The following is a 17,539-nucleotide window of genomic DNA, read 5'->3' as shown; positions in this document are numbered from 1 at the left end:
AGCAGTTCAACCTTTAAAAGAATCATTTCTTTCCCTAATCCTTCGGCTTCCCCTGACCACCGAGTTTGTGTCTGGCTTTCCTTTAGGATTTGTGAATGCACGGAGGCCGAGGCAGAGATCATTCTGCAGCTGAAGAGCGAGCTCAGAGAAAAGGAATTAAAATTAACGGACATCAGGCTGGAGGCCCTCAGCTCAGCTCATCATCTTGATCAGATCCGAGAAGCCATGAACCGGATGCAGGTCTGTGCATCTTACTTCACGGAACAAAATGGAAAGATAAAAGCCAGCCTTTTGTCTCCTCAGAGCCATTAGATAACAAATTCTACTTTTAAAGCCACCATGGAAACACAGTCTATTTTTTTTTTTTTTTGCAGTCTTTGCAACTCAGTTGTTAATACCAAATGGGGGATTTGCTCAAATCCAGGTAGGCAGAGGGAAGGCAAATAGGCAAACAGGACAATTCAAGATACGCGAACAAGTGAATGGATACAGGCAGGGAGTTGAGTTTTAAGAAACTACTATGATTCTGGCTTCTTTACTTTCCCGTGAATTACCTTTGTATTGGTTCTTCAAAGATGTTCTTTTGAAATCTGACTTTTACCCATTTTCTATTGAAAAGCAAAAATAATGAGGAAAACTAGAAGCATTTATCGCAGGCTTTAGGATACAGGAGTAGAAGTGATTTTGAACGCCGTCTTTGACAGCAAAGCCTCTGCACTTTTGGGAGCATCTATAGTCGAAGTTCAGAAGGGGTCTATGCTCTGACTCCTTCCATCTTATCATTGTGATGCAGGGATGCCGTGGTCCCCTAGCCTCTTCAAATAAGAAAAGCAAATGCTAAGCCATTTACCTACTGCTGTCGAGATGAACAGAAAGGATTCTGTGGTTTGTATGAGTGCCGTGCCCTGTTCTGCCAAACAAAACCTTTCCCCTTTGTTAGGTAGGATGCGCAAGGAACTCAAACCATCTTGTAATTACTTTTGCCTTGCCTGGTTTTTGCAGTCGGCATGAATTCACAGAAGTGTAACCGGCATCATTGCCCTGTGGAAGTGTAATATGGTTTTTAACAGTAACGGTATTAGGTCTGGTGAGAAAGCTCAGCATTCAGGTGACTCTCTGTTCTTCCCCTGGACCTGAGTTCAGCTACCAGCATCCAACTGCTGTGGCTCACAAACTCCTGAAACACCACTTCCAGGGAATCTGCCGCCCTCTTTTGGATTCTGGAGACAGTACACTCACAAGCACAAACCTACCCGTGTACAAACACATGGACACATAATTGAATTGTTTTTAAAAATTAAAATGTTAGGAACATGTTAGGAACCATTTTAAGATTTAGTTCATTTGTGTTTGTCTTTCTGAACGTATAAGCACATGTGTGTGCATCTATGTACATGCAGATAGGCTGGAAGGTCATGTCCTCTCTTTGTGCCCTCTATCACTCTTTTCTCCTCAGTGGAATATATAGTATAAAAGAGGCCATGCCCAAGTGGGCAGGTAACTTAAAGGCTGCTGGCGGTAGGAATTCCTATAGCACCTCCCCTTTTTGTTTAAATAAGAAAGTTCTAAGCCTGATACAAAGTTATATACAATAAGAACAAATATCAGGTATAAAAATTACATTTACAATCAATACAAACAATCTTCAGTCTATTTTTTGGCAGTATCAAGAACTGAATTTAGGACCTTGTAAATGCAAGTCAATCACTCAGATGTTGAGCTGTATGCTTAACTTTAAAACTTATTGAAAGTATATTTTAGCAACAGGATGGAACATAATGCTTAGTAAGGAACTTTTGCCTCATGTGTGTAAGGCCCTGGTTTAGTACCCAGTACCACAAGTAATGTCATTAATGATTGTGCTTAATTGGAGAATATAGAAACTCATGCATGTATAGTGGAGAAGGGTTCTCTTCTCTCCTTTGGACTAAAATTCTGTTTTTATAATTTATGTTTGTTTTACATTATTATTTAACAAGCATACAGATTAAGTCTGATCCAAAATTTGTGCCATTTTATCAAACATTTTTTTCTTTTACATCTTCTCAACAGAATGAAATTGAAATATTGAAAGCTGAAAATGACCGGTTGAAGGCAGAAACCGGTAACACAGCTAAACCCGCTCGGCCTCCATCTGAGTCCTCCAGCACCGCATCATCTTCTTCCTCTCGCCAATCCTTAGGGCTTTCGCTCAACAACCTGAACATCACAGAGTCCATTACCTCAGGTGAGTCAGTGCATGTGTGTACTCAAAGTCCAGCAAGCTTCCTTTCTATTCTCCTTGGGTCAGTCAGGAAAGCTTTACCTATCTTCAAAATCCTCAGAAATAGCTAAAATTTATCATATAGACTTGTGTATATTGTTTATTTAATTAGTTCTGAAGAGACTAGGTTTGGCCTGAAACTAGCTATATAAATCATCTGGCCATTGTAGCATGATCAATAAAAACTCAGAGACAGAAATTGGGGTTCAATATGAAGACCAGAAAAGCAAAACAACCAACCACTGACTCTTACCTAGACCTCATTCCGAAAATAGCAATCCTGCTTCCAGGGATCTAAGAATGAGGCTGAAACTGTGAGCTGTCTTCTCCCATTTTATAATCCTTGCTAGGGCTGGGATTAAAGGTCCACAGCACTGGGATTAAAATCATGTACCACCCGGTATCTATGGCAGACTAGTGTGGCTACTGGGATTAAAGGTGTATATTACCACTGCCTAGACAGTAAAGCTAATCAGTGGGGCTGTTTTCCTCTCTGATCTTCGGGCCAGTTTTGTTCATTAAAGTACAAATGAAATGCCAACACAGATCTTGAATAAACCGGGAGCTCCAGCTGCCTCTCCCTCTCAAGTCCTCAAACCTTATTTTGTAATTTTAGAAGAGCATTCTCTAATACAGAGTCTTAGAGATAGATACAGTCTAGAAATCACAGTGAAGTACTTCTTCTATGGTCATGAATAAGAAGACGAGGAATAAATATTCTCCATGGTGATTGGTCCTCATGAATATAACAAAAATAGCTCCATGCCGGTTAATAGAGTTTTCAGTACACCGAGCCAACTTCTAAATGACTGTGCTACCCTTCATGATGCTGGCTAGAGAGCATGATGCTCCTTTGTCACCCATTCTGTAACTCTATTAAATTTTCAACAAAGGAAAAGAACATGCTGGATTCTCTTATTGTATTCAGCATACTAATGATAGAACAAGGCTACAGATCTGATTCGATTTCAAATAGAGTCATAGGACATAATTTCATCTTCATATCTGATGCATAATTCAATTACAAGATATAACTCTTCCTGTGACTTTCAATCACAGACATAGCATTTCCTTTAGAAATTGTTTACATGGGGATCTGTGGTAATTACATGGCACAACCAGCAGATGACACTGGAAAGCAATGCTACACATGTTCCTGGGTAACTAGACAACACTGTAGGATCAGAATTCTAAATCAAATGCACCTAGATGCACAAGGATCAGAGGATGAGATGGAAGAAGCTAAGGAAATGATATTAAATGCTGAAATTGATTGTATTTTTATTAAGGAACATCTTCAAATAGAAGTCAGAACTTTTAAAATTCTATTTCAGTGGCCTTTCATAATATAAAAATGCTATAAAAATACTGGTCTTTAGGTTGAGTTTTCAGGCTTAGTGATGTTATCATCATAGTCATGGTGGAATCATCATTGTGGGGACCCGCCCTCCTTTTGGAGACTTCAGATATCACTGTTAGGCATGGTATTGGTTCAGTACAGAAAAGTTAGACATTTTAAATGTCATGTGTAGAACATTTCAAAGAGGTTAAAGGATCAATATTTGTTATAAACATCTAGAGTTCAAAAACTTAATTCCTTGTCACCTGATAGAGACTCAAACCCGAAATCATGTACAGGAAGCTCAATGAAGCCATTTACTAGAACTAGTTAGTACTCTATATGGCCATTAATATCATGATAAAAAAAAACTTTTAAAAATATATATTTTAATCTTATAATTTTTAGGTAATATTTTTGCCTCACAAAAAGCTTCAAAGACTCAAAAAAAAAACCAAAGGATTATGAGATTAGTGGCAATAAAATAGTTCTTTAATTTTTGTTTTCTTCTGTCCCATATCACTGTGGCTTATTATTCCACTAAACAGTTATGGAGAATTTATGGCTAGAGCTTGTATTCTCCTGGGAGTTGTTTTCTCAGGTGATCTGGAAGTCTCATCAGAGTGAGACATGCTATAACCATCCTACTGCCAAGAGGGGAATTTCAATACTGAACGCATAGAGAAAGGAGTAATATCATAGAGAGCAAAACTTATGAGCCATGTAAGATGAGTCTTTTTAAAAATATTATCTTTCATCCCCTCAATAGTCCTTCAAAGTTGGTAGTCCCCACCCCATTTACATAGGTGTAAACCAAGCCTTAGGAAAATGACCGTGGTCCTACTTGTCAAGATCATATACCAGCAAGTAGTATTTAAACCCTGCTCTGGATGAATCACTGCCTGGAGTTTTGACTTAATTTTTTCTTAATTAACTATCTATGTAAAGGCCAAGAACATTACTCATTTGTTTAAAGGTTGTGTTTACTCTAAGTTGTTAGGAGATTTTCATATTTTACTCCTTTTTTGTGAATTAATATAACATGAAGTGAATGATAGACATGTTGGGTGAGCAAGCAAGGTCTATCCCATTTAAAGGACAACTACTCACTCAACATCACTTCAGAGGACTCCATGCCCTCACCTTCTTTTCTGTCTTTATCATGAACGTGTTCCTAGAATTCCCAGCCTTTTTTGTTTTTAATGAGTGTGGTTTTTAGGCTAAGGCTTTTATGTAGGTATACCAGTAGCCCCAAGCACGAAACTTGAACTCATTACGTAGTTAGGACTGAAGTGCTCTCCTGATTTCCCTGTCTCTTTCTCCTAAGTGCTGGATTGCATTTACTGCTATGCCAAGCTGATGTTCAGCTCTTAAAATAACCTTGGGTTTTTTTTTTTTCTTTCCTTTCCTTTTCTTTTTTTGACTGAACCAATTTTTCTGGCTTTTTGCTTGCTGAGGACTGACTTCTCAGCCTTCTGGTCTACTCCCAAACCCCACCTCTGATAGAAATGCCTAAATATCTAGGATACTCTCCTGTCAATTCCTGTCCATTTCACCATCCTGTTTATTTCCAGAATATTCTAAAATCACTTTGTTGAGAACATGTATCCAGAGGAGCAAGAAGGTTTTTTTTCGACTTCGATGTGCATGCACCTCAATATCCAGATGAAGTTTTCTTTTTTTATGCTTACTAAGTATTTACTGAATGCTTATGTATATTTATGAGTAACTAAGAGTTATGAATATTTATGAGTAACTGAGCAGGAAGTTTGGCCATGAATTATAAGAAGTTTAAATATGAACAACCAATGGTGTGTTGCTCTAAACTCCTGAAATTCAGAACAAAATAATTTTAGAAACAATTTTATTAGGCTAAAATTTATTTATCTCAATTGTATAAGTTTTAGAATTCAATATATATGTACATTCTGTAGTCACCAACTCAAGGTGATGAACATTTCCATCTCTTCAAATGACAATCACTTTTATCCTTGGAGGAATTCATTCTAATCATTCTGAAATATGTCATAGACTATTTGGACTGTTAGTTATCCTTTCTTGCTAAAAAAAAAATAGCTGAAAATAATTCTGTAAACCTTTATTTTTTAAAACAATAGCTAAAAAGGAAAAAGTCTTTGACAATGTCTTCTAAGAAAATAGTTAAATTCTAGTAAAGATCGTCTTTGATGACGTAAAACTTGACAGTGAAGGAGAGGACTGGGATTAAGCTCTGTGGGTGGGTACTTGCTAAAGACACAAAAAGCTTTAATCCCAGCTCTCTAGAGACATAGGTAGGCAGATCACTGTGAGTTCAAGGCCAGACTGGTCTATAGAGGGAGTTCCAGAACAATCAGGGCTACAAAGAGGAAGCCTATCCCAAGAGTACAAATTAATTTAAAAAAAAAAAGAATTAACAAAGCCCTGCATTGACCCTAGATAAAATAATTTAATAGTTACAATAATAATAAAAAAACTTTGTATGAAATTTCTATACACCATAACTTTAAAAGTTCTTTAATAATTAAATGATTATTGATATAATTGAAACCATTTTAGGAAGGTATGGTAGCTCTCATCTGTAATCTCAGACAATGATTGCCATGAGTTCTAGGCTAGCCTATGAGAGAACAAGATCCTGTCTCAAATAAAAATAGAAACTTTCCATTTTTAGGAGTCATCTTAATAAATTGTTCTGATGATGCTAATAGTCACAGTATTTGTATGAAATTATTAGTGAAGCTGGGTCAAACACATGCATTCCTTAGCATATAACTAAATTATATTTGTCTGTGGAATACTGTCTTCATATTAGACATGACTCAATAGCATCATTGTTAAAGGAAAACATACATGTAGAATGTTTTCCATACTAATTCTTCAAATTGGGCATTTATTTGTTTTGTTTTAAATTTTAGTATTTAATCTCATTTAAAAGCTGGTATTATAAATGCGAGTAAGAGTTAGCATGCTTCAGTAACTACTAGAATATTGCTAAAAACAGAATTTTGGTTTTGAAGCTGTTAATGTAGGGTACAGGAGAACAATGAGTAACATACTTCAGTAGGTATGCATAATGTCATAACAACACCTAGTAACGATAGATTTATATAAAGTCCTATCACAACTATATCATATACTAGATGCTTGGAAGATGTTTCATTTGACAACCACTCACATCTCAGCACCTTTGCATTCATAAAATGAAAACTTAGGTTCCTTTTCAGTTTGTTACAGTTAAAATGGTGCCTGGATATTCCTCGAGTATTATCTAGACCTATCTGCAATAGAATAAAACTTATTTCCTCATTCAAAGGCAATGGTCCAACACTTAAGTAAAAATCTTTGCAAGTAGAAATAAATTCTTAAGATGAAATTTTAGTACCATCACATAATCCATCCTCTTGAGACCTGAGGATTTTCTAATCAGTTAGGCTAATATGGTGAACAGATTCCATTGGGCAATATTTACAATATAGACATGGAGATGGACCGGAAGCAACCCTGAGTTAATCTTACCCTGTAGTAACTACGTTTCTTTTTGATTCTGTAGATATTTTGCTAGAAGACACTGGTGATGCAGCTGGACATAAGGATGGCCGCAGTGTGAAAATTATAGTCTCCATAAGCAAGGGCTATGGTCGAGCAAAGGTATCTCTCTAATCTTATATTCTCTGTAAGTCAGGAATTAGAACACTTGCTAATTGAGATGTGGTGTGTGCCTGAGGGTTTGCTCTTGTAGCTACCCAGAATCTCTGGCGCCAGCTAAACATGTTTTATAAGATGAAAGGATAGAGACAGCAAAGAAAGGACATCACCATGTGCAGGTGGTTGATGTGGTCTTTGTACAAACAAGAGCCTGTAAGATAACGAATACTGTAGACATCAGAGAGAATCTACTGAAATCAGTAGCTCATACTCCATTAATTCTACTTGTCCATGTCCATTTTAAGCATAGTCCTATCTAATCAGGCATCTATGTAACTTCACTTCTGTATTCAAATATTCTCTTTAAATGAATGCCATTTGACTCTGTGTCCTAATTAACTCAAAGGGATTTTTTAAATTAAATTGTTACTTGGTAGCCCAGAATGCACATTTAAATTTTTTCATCAAAAATAATAAAATATTTCAAAGTTTAAAAATAGTTAGAGCACTTGAATTTTAATAATGAAATACTGCTTCTAAAAATGTTGGGAGTTATCCGACATTATAATCTTTCTCCTGAGCTGTAGACTTGTGCCTCCTTTTCCCACGTGACCATTTATGTCTTGTGGTTTGAGGGAAGCCTGAACTACGTCTAATTTAAAAGCAGCTGTTCGCCAGGCGATGGTGGCGCATGCCTTTAATCCCAGCACTCGGGAGGCAGAGGCAGGTGGATCTCTGTGAGTTCGAGACCAGCCTGGTCTACAGAGCTAGTTCCAGGACAGGCTCTAAAGCCATGGAGAAACCCTGTCTCGAAAAACCAAAAATAAATAAATAAATAAATAAATAAATAAATAAATAAATAAATAAATAAATAAATAAATGCAGCTGTTCTATTGTATTGTGTAAGCACTGTAAACATACTAGAATCTGCACTATAAACACAGAAGAAGAAAAAATTTTCCTACCCAGAATAACTCTAAGAAACAATGAATATGTTCCAGCATCCTTTACCAGTACAATTCATAAGAGTTGTCTAGGTATATAAGGACTGCCACAAAAAAAGTGACATGGTAGAGATGTCTTTAAAAAGTATTTCCCGCCAGTTCCAGAGGCAGACAGGTCCAAGACAGAGCTTCTAGCCAGTTTGGATGGTGGTGTGGGCACTCTGGGTTGCAGATTGTCAACATCTTGATTGGTTCTCATAGTGCCTTTCTTTGCATCTCTGAAAGGAAGAAAAAGGCTGTGACAAAGACATTACTCTTACCCTGATGTCCTCACTCTCATGTCTGCACTGACCTAAACACCTCCCAGAGGTCTCATTGCTCAGTCTTTATTATACTTGAGAGCGGGTCTCCAACAAATTAATTTGGGGAACATAAAAAATTTCACTCCTAATAGTACTAAACGAAGTATCAAAACCACTTTTGTGAACTTTTTCTTAAAAAAAAAGAAAGAAAGAAAGAAAGGAAGGAAGGAAGGAAGGAAGAAAGAAAGAAAGAAAGAAAGAAAGAAAGAAAGAAAGAAAGAAAGAAAGAAAGAAAGAAAGATTAGACTTCTAACTCAGATTCCATCTCAGTAGAAATGGTAATGTTTGTTTACACTGGGAGTATTAAATATTACAGATAAAGAAACTGAGGTTTAGAGTCAGCTGAGGGATTGACCTCTCATCATAGTTCTTAATAGACAGATGCTTTATTAATAAGGAGATAGATTCTTACTGTAGCTAATATGTGCTGTAGAATTTTGCATTCTAAAGGTTTGGCTCAATGATTATTTTACTATACTTTAATGACCACTAGACTGTGGAAACCAGGATTGCAATTATTAATCAATTCTAATTACTGGCATCACAGTTATTATTTCCGCCCAACCAAAAAAAAAAAATTCTAACTTAACTACAGCTGACAGAAGCTTTGTATCTCTCATATTCCTAGAAAAAATATCGATAATCAATCCTATAAATAAGATAGATATGAGACCACCACTTCTACTCCATAGAAAGTGAGCTCCATAATAAGTCTTGTAAGTTTCTCTTTCTGAGAAAAAAAAGAAAAAAAAAGTTTCTCTTTCTGGTTCTTAGAAATTTTCTGATAACTTCAAAATCACCTGTTTTCAAATACGTAAATGTCATAGTAGTGTGGATAACTTTGTTGTTAATGATGCATTGTGTATTAAATTTAAATTAAAGATATAAATTCTGCATGTTTGCTTTATCAAAGATAAAAATCATAAAATAGTAATATGAAGTCCTGTGTTTGTTTGACAAGATCCATTCTGTCTTCTATGTCTTCCTTCCATACGGCAGCTAATAGGAGGAACGCATCAAGTATATCATGGGAAAGCAACTCTTCTGGGATACCTTCATCTTGCCTTCCTTCTGAACAGCTTCTGCCCCATCTTCCCTTTCCTACTGTGTCATCTAAGCTCGCTCTTTCTTCAGTTATTGTTCTAACTATTACTTTATTTGCTCAGTTGACTAATTCACTGAGGCATATTTTGCTTTATATAACCCACCATACGCAGTCTTAAGCAGCAACTACATTAGTACATTTTAATGTGAAGTACAGTGATAAATTAATGAATTATTGGGCCTTCTCTTCTTTTTGTTCTCATTAAGGAACAGAAGTCTCAGGCTTATTTGATAGGATCCATTGGTGTGAGTGGAAAAACTAAATGGGATGTCTTAGATGGTGTCATTAGGCGTCTCTTTAAGGTAAGCTTTTAAAGGTAGCCTGACATAAATTTTCATGTTTTCACCTTTTTTGATGATTTACTTAACTTTCATAGCTTAAATGTATCTGATCCTCTCCCCCATCTCAATAGGGAAAGATTTCTGCTTTGTACTGTTTAATGTAACACTTCTTATATAGTCGGTCCAAATTTTCTTTTAATTTTTAAAGATGTATTGGTTTTATGTGTCTGAGTAGCCTGCATATAAGTTTGTGCACCATATGTATATCTGATGTCTGTGGTCAAATGAATACATCTGATTTTGGGGGCCTGGAGTTACAGGTGGTGTGAGCTGCCACCTGGGTGCTGGGAATTGAACCCAGGTCTTCTGGAAAAGCAGCAACCTTTCTTAACTAGTGAGTCATCTCTATACCCAAAAAGCCTACAGCACTGGGTATCCCAGTGGTTCCCATCTAAGCACTAATCAGGCCCAACCCCAATTAGCTTCTGAGACCAGAGGAACTTGGGTGCGTTCAGGGTGGTCTGACTATAGACAGAATTATGAATCAAAATTCTTAACACCCAGCTTTGTATCTTCATGAATTTATCTTTGTTACAGATGAGTTGAAGCTCTGTTTTGACTTTTGTTTTTTGTGGACCACCTTAGGAATATGTGTTCCGAATCGATACATCCTCTAGTCTTGGTCTGAGCTCTGACTGTATCGCTAGCTACTGTATAGGAGATTTAATTAGATCCCATAACCTAGATGTGCCTGAACTGCTGCCTTGTGGATACCTGGTTGGAGATAATAATATCATCACTGTGAACTTGAAAGGTAAAAAAAGGACAACTTTTACCCAGACACCTCATTTTTTTTCTTTTGCACTTGTAGTTTGTTAAAGTTTGCATACTTTTATAAAATGTATTAACGTATGAAATGAACATTGGTTTGTCTAGAAATATAATTCTGTACCATTCCCAAGACTTGCAGAAGAAAGGTAACTAGGGGGATTTCAGCTTTTCGGTTTTTTTCGTAACTTCTCTTTATGAGACTAGCTTTCAATTAACGTTATTGGGTTTACTGAACTAATATATTCATCACCATATTTTGAAGCTAAAAGTCTGTGTATTCAATAAACATTCACAGGGGGTGAAGATTGAAAGTCAAGAGTCAGGGATGAGTCATGCTTTGCGTGTTGTGTCTGGTTATAGCGAATCCAACAACAGACACAGGCTTGCCTCCCTAGTTCTCTGTTTGAGTGTGTTTGAAAATGTGCAGGTATCTAAATAAACTGTGGATTAATAGCGGGATTTGTCAATATTTGGTTTTGTGATTAAAGTAATTGTGTTAGTAAAAGGAAATAATGAAATAATGTTGCTCTCTTCTTAATCCTTTTCCAAACACTTTAATTTGTATTTTTTTCCAAAAGCTTACATGGCTATACAGCTGGGGTACTTCATGAGTAAGAGAAGGCAATAAGGATGGGGTAGAAAAAAAGACCAAGCATTGTCCTTTGAGTTATGACTTTTCAAGACAGGTTCTCACTATGTAGTCTCGGCTGGCCTTGAACTCATTTTGTCTTTTACTGCTCCTTGCTGACTCCTCATGAAGCCATTTTTTCCGTCTTAGTTCTGTAGATCTTACATATCTCCCTTTTTTCTCTAGCACTGTACATATATCTCTAAGAGAAATTAGCAGGTTTGCTCATCTCAGTAAATTTAAATTTATATATTTCTTTCTTTAATAATGGAAAGAAAGCATGCAGCTGGCAGTGGAGGGCAGCTTAAGCAGGAAAAAAGCAGCTTTGATGTTCCCTATGCCTTCTTATCAATGTTCAAATGACAACCAATGCTTGCGAGTTAAAAATAGCCAGAAAATTATTTTGCAAGAACTACATTCTTATGAATAACAAAGATTTATTTTGAGTTCATAATGCATTTCTAATTCTGCCAAAAAAAAAACAGTAATGCTTATTATTGCCTTTGATATTTTTTTTCCTTCAGGGGTAGAAGAAAATAGTCTGGACAGTTTTGTTTTTGATACACTGATCCCCAAACCAATTACCCAAAGGTACTTTAACTTGCTGATGGAGCACCACAGAATTATACTCTCAGGACCAAGTGGTACTGGAAAGACCTATTTAGCCAACAAACTTGCTGAATATGTAATAGCCAAATCTGGGAGGAAAAAAACAGAGGACGCAATTGCTACTTTTAATGTGGACCACAAGTCAAGTAAGGTACGTCACAGAAAACTAAGAAAATAACTGTCTTTTATCCAGGAGTGTCCTGAGCAATCGAGTTATAAATCACATGCAATTTCCATGTCAGCACACTGAAAAAACAATCCTGTTATGTCAGTCACCAAAATCATTTTAGTAGCTGAACAAATTTTGCTTTAATTAATGTCCATAAATCTTCTGTTTTTAGTAACAGTCACTTATGATGTAACAGGAAAGTCACTGGAATTATATCTAATACAATGGCAGAGCCTCTGTTGTGGATGTCCCTAAGATATGTGTTTACAAAGTGTTATACAAGAAAGGCAGCAATTTATGGTGCTGTGGAAAGGAGATGGTTAAATGACTCTACAGGCCGAGCCAGGCAGTATAAAAAGGCAATGTGTGGTTTAAGCATCAATAAATGAACAGGAATTAATGGGGATGTTGCAGGAATAGAGATTGATCTGGAGATAGCTGTAATAATTGCAGAAATACAAATAAAGTAGCAATTTGCTGACATCTTGTCTCTAGAGACATTCTGCACGAGAAGTTTGGGAAAGGAGGAATGTTGAATTTGGCTACCATTCTAATCTACTATGGTAGTTTGATCTATCTCTGTTATTACATTTGCCTGTGATATTGTTGAAGGCTGCTCATTCGTTCCCAGACCGCCCTGACTCAAAATAACCATACAGAAACTGTATTAATTAAATCATTACTTGGCCTGTTAGTTCTAGCTTCTTATTGACTAGCTCTTACATCTTAAATTAACCCATTTCTATTATTTTTATATTTTACCATGAGGCCCGTGACCTACTGGTTCCGGCTGGTGACTCACTTCTTTCTCCTCAGGTGGCTATAAGGTGTCTTGCTCACTCCACCTACTCTCTATATATATCTTTTATCTTTTCCAGCCTGGCTATATTCTGTTAAGTGATTGACTGAAAAAGCTTTATTCATTAACCAATAAAAGCAAAACATAAACAGACAGACTCTTCACCCCAATGTGAGACTGTAAAATCTCACTGGCAAGTCACTGGGGGTAGTGGTTCACGCCATTAATCCCAACACTCAAGAGATAGAAGCAGGATCTCTATGAGTTCAAGGCCAACCTTGTCTACAGAGTGAGTACCAGGAGAGCCAGGACTGTTACATAGAGAAACCCTGTCTTGGAAAAACAAACAAAGCAACACAAAAAGCCCAACCTCATTGGTACCGCTCTACTTCATAAAATGAAGAGCGCTAAAGTAGGAAGTACACCTGTTTTACTGTTCTGTTTGTTTAAATCTCAGAGGCTGCTACCTGAGGGGCTCTTGGGAAAGTGCAACTGTCACCAAGGATACCTTGATGGAGTCCCAGTGCGAGAGAGCCATGCCACAGTTTCAAAACAGCCTAGTTGAATGGTGTACACTGGCCAAGCCTCTTAGCGTGTTGATCAGCTTCTTCTCACTGTGATAAAAATGCCTGAGATAAACTGAGAGGGAAGGGAGGAGTTGATTCCTTCTTGCTCAGTTTCTGAGAGTTCAGTTCATGGTCAGCTGGTCCCTTTGTTTAACCTGCCAAAGCAGAACAGCATGGTCATAAGAGAACTTGATGAGGTGGAGAGGATCATCTCAGGTCTGCCACAAATTAGAGAGCAAGGGGGGACCTGCATACCCTGTAAAGACGTGCCCCAGGGAACCACACCCTTTCATCAGACCCTCCTTTTGAATTGCCCATTCGGTATCAACTCATCAGTAGATTAATCAATTGATATTAGCAGCCACCCCTTGGTACAGGCAGTTCCTCAAGCCTGTCAACTAGCAAGTAACTACTTAACACCCAAGCATTTCAGGAGATATAGAAAATACTAGCCGGGCGGTGGTGGCGCATGCCTTTAATCCCAGCACTTGGGAGGCAGAGGCAGGCGGATCTCTGTGAGTTCGAGACCAGCCTGGTCTACAAGAGCTAGTTCCAGGACAGGCTCCAAAACCACAGAGAAACCCTGTCTCGAAAAACCAAAAAAAAAAAAAAAAAAAAAAAAAAAGAAAATACATAATACCTGAGATTTGAAGATTTGTAAAAGGTAATGTTAGTCCCAACCCTACTGAATTCTTCAAATGAGCAGTCCCGTCTCAGTGGAATGGTACATTAACTAGAAGGAGCATTGGGAACTATTACTCGATTCCTTGGCACCTTCATTTTTTTTTCTCAACTGTAGAATGAGGGAAAATGAAAGGTTGCGGTAAGACGTCAAAGAAAATGTATGTGGGATTGCTTTGTTTTGTTTCTGCAGCTGGTGACTATACAGAAAAATACAGAGATAAACTGTGAAAGGTAGCAAGCACACCAATGGAGATTTCTTGCCTAAGAACACATACTCCACAATATATACATACCTTGGTTCAAAGTTCTTTTCCAACAGTAATATACATAAAGTACAATGGGGAATTTTAGACTTAAATACATGTATCCTGTAAATTATGAGTATTTCTTTGGAGTTCAGCACTTTTCAAATTGTGGTTGTACCATTCTTTGTCATCGGAACTGAAGAATTGCTCAAATCCCGACATGGGAAGCTTTATTCCCCTTTAAGCTGTATTAGAAGGAGACAGTTGCTCATTTGTTCCCACCTGCATATTTAATGTATGCTGTGTTCCTGTTTCTTTGTATCTCCACAATAAAGCCCTTTAGCCCACTGTACTTTTCTTTCCAATCAAAAGATAAAAGAACTCTGAGGTCTCTTGGGCATACACTATGTTCTTTTCGGCTTTTCCTCATTATTGACATGCCAGAACACTATTCAAGTTCTTTGCCTTGAAAAAAATAAACAAAAGAAAAAAGTGGTTAGAAAATAAGTAAAATGGATTTGGAAGAGGAGACCAATGCACTTTGATAAAGTGGAAGATCATTTTGTAGATGGCTAGAATTAAATATATCAACTCTAAAATTCAATGAGAAGCAGTTTGACAATGTAAAGTGTAGTGGCTCAATTCCTCTAGCAAAATATTCTCTTGTGAAAATCCATTTATGTATACATTGTTGTGAGGAGATTGCTTGTTTGTTTCCAGCTGCTCAGCCCTGAAATAATCACTCAAAAACCATATTATTTGCTATACTGTCTGACCAATAGCTTAAGCATATTTCTGACTAACTCTTATATCTTAATTTAACCCATCTCTATTAATCTGTGTATCGCCATGAGACTGTGGCTTACCAGGTAAAGTTCTGGCATCTGTCTCCAGTGGTGCTACGTGGGTTGTGGATTTTTTTTGTTGTTTTGTTTTTTGGTTTTTTTTTTGCTTTTCAGATGAGCAAGGGAACTGCTCAGCTCAGATTTCTCACTGCTAAGTAGTCAGGGGTGGAATTCTTAGGAGTATTTAAATAAAACTTAGTGATAGGAAGAAATCTTAGACAAATCATATAGTATTAATCGAGAAAACACAAAATACAAATGAAAGATGTTAATTTTTCTCCCTTGGTTTGGTATGTGTGAATAAGCTGTCAGTCAGACTGGATACAGAATTAGAGCCAGAGACTATGTCTTATTATTTTCAAGTTGACAGAGAATCCACAGGCTTTTGGATTTTGGAGTGGAGAGGGTGTGAGTAGGAGGATGATATAAATGAAGAGGAGTGACAAGTTAAGACTGTGTTAGGGGTACCCATGAGGAATATAGATTTTTTTTCTAAAATAAAATGCTAATGAGGCATGAAATAATAAGTCTTTTGCTGCAAAAAAAATAGAGTCGTGTAATTGCTGCTTTGTTTTGTGCTATGCCACTAGGAAGCATTGAGGAGACATGACCAGAAAGCACTTACTCAAAAAATAAAAAATAAAATCTAACAATAAGCCATCAAAGAGAAAAAGAAAAATGTCTCCTCATGTTTTCGGTCCTCTTCATTTTACATTCTGTTCCTCTTCTACCCACACTTCAAGCCCTCCCCTCAAGCTGCCAGCTGGAATATTGTGATTGGGAGCAGAGCACACAAACAATTACACTTTGTGACATTTGATACAACAGCTCCAGAAGGATGGAAATGGGTTTAGTAAAGAGTCTGTGGCCAGCTGAAGCCACTTGGAATGTTAGGTAGGGAAAGATCAGAGAACTGGCATGGACAGATTCATCAGCAATGTCTAGAGTCAAAACCCAAGAAAACAAGGATGCAATGGACTGGAACAGTCGCTCTGTCCATGGTCTCAAAGTCTAAACATGAACTTGTCTCATTGCCTTGCCCATCTGGCATCTGGCGCTGCTCTGTTTTGCCTAACTTGGTAAAAATGGCAAAGGCTTAATGACGTACATCACCCCCTCCATCTAAATTTTATATCCCATAAGCTGGTCTGAGAATCACAAAGTGATCTCCAGGAGGGTTATAAAAATGAGTGGCCCATGGCTTTTATCATATTCTCCAGAATCTATTTCATACCCATCCATTGTTCTGCTGATCTGAAGTCTCTTGATTCCTTGTATATAGTATGTTGATATTAGAAGAATTTCCTTTCTGAAAATTCTTGATTTCATAATTCTAACTCCTCCTTTCCTTCCTGCTTCTGTGGTAAGATCTTTCTTGGCCGTTTTTACTGCTTGCTTTTACCTTCACAAATGAAAATGTTCCTGATGTTCTATCCTCCTCTCTCCTGCTCCCCTTTAAATGATTCTAGTGGCTTTCTCGTGTGTTGACCTGGATGGTAGGCATGAATTGAGCATCATTAGCCATGCCTGTTCTCCCGTTTCAAAGTTTTCTTTCAACCTACAGGTGTGCTAGAGTTCATCTGATCAGATGATATTTAGAAACAGCAGATGTGGGCCCCGCATCAAAGGCCCATCCATTTCTATTAACCTCTACTCCAACCACCTTCCTGTTTCCTCGGATTCCTACGATTTCCCTCTAAAATTCCCCATCACTCTTTTGTCAGCTCTATCCATTCATGGCATGGAAAATAGAATCTCTTTTCATTTAAAAATCTAGCTCAATTATCATCCTCCAGTGTTTTCGTTTGCTTTCTACATTCAATCCAAAATACCACACTCTTCCTGTTCAGAACGATAGTGTCCCTTGGCTTCAACAGTCTCAATGTTCTCTGGGCTCATCCCTTTTCTCCTTATGCAATCCTAATTTGACCTCATTGCATCCCATGAATATTACACGTGTCTGTGGTCACCAGGAGATGCTGCATCATCTTACCTACCATCTCAGATTGTAAACTTCCTTCTTAACCATTTCCCTGTGTTTTCCTTTCACAAAGCTCATTCTTTCCACTTGTATTTTGAGCATCATAATTTTTTCATTTCTGACTTTACCTATTCCTGTCTTTCTACATGGGAAGCTCTTCTCTCATTTTTATCTACCACAATATTCCCTAGCCATGAAAAAATTAGTGGGAAGTATTTCTGCTACTTCAGAGTCTTTTCCAGA

At 37.3% G+C, this 17,539-nt stretch overlaps 1 protein-coding gene across 5 annotated transcripts in view; it reads left to right on the top strand.

Moving 5' to 3' along the window:
* Nucleotides 1–17,539, top strand: part of Nav3 (neuron navigator 3) — a 686,168-nt gene that overhangs the window by 654,137 nt on the left and 14,492 nt on the right. For all 5 annotated transcript variants that reach the window (XM_057757535.1, XM_057757536.1, XM_057757534.1 and 2 more), the window contains 6 exons: nt 87–240; nt 2,053–2,227; nt 7,153–7,250; nt 9,865–9,960; nt 10,585–10,753; nt 11,923–12,158. In XM_057757535.1, the coding sequence (XP_057613518.1) occupies nt 87–240; nt 2,053–2,227; nt 7,153–7,250; nt 9,865–9,960; nt 10,585–10,753; nt 11,923–12,158 (928 nt within the window). The remainder of the gene's footprint in view (nt 1–86; nt 241–2,052; nt 2,228–7,152; nt 7,251–9,864; nt 9,961–10,584; nt 10,754–11,922; nt 12,159–17,539) is intronic.

This window comes from Chionomys nivalis, chromosome 25 (genome assembly GCF_950005125.1).
Source record: "Chionomys nivalis chromosome 25, mChiNiv1.1, whole genome shotgun sequence".
Lineage (NCBI taxonomy): Eukaryota > Metazoa > Chordata > Mammalia > Rodentia > Cricetidae > Chionomys > Chionomys nivalis.
The sequence above is the reverse complement of the archived record's forward strand: the minus strand, read 5'-3'. Positions and strand labels throughout refer to the sequence as shown.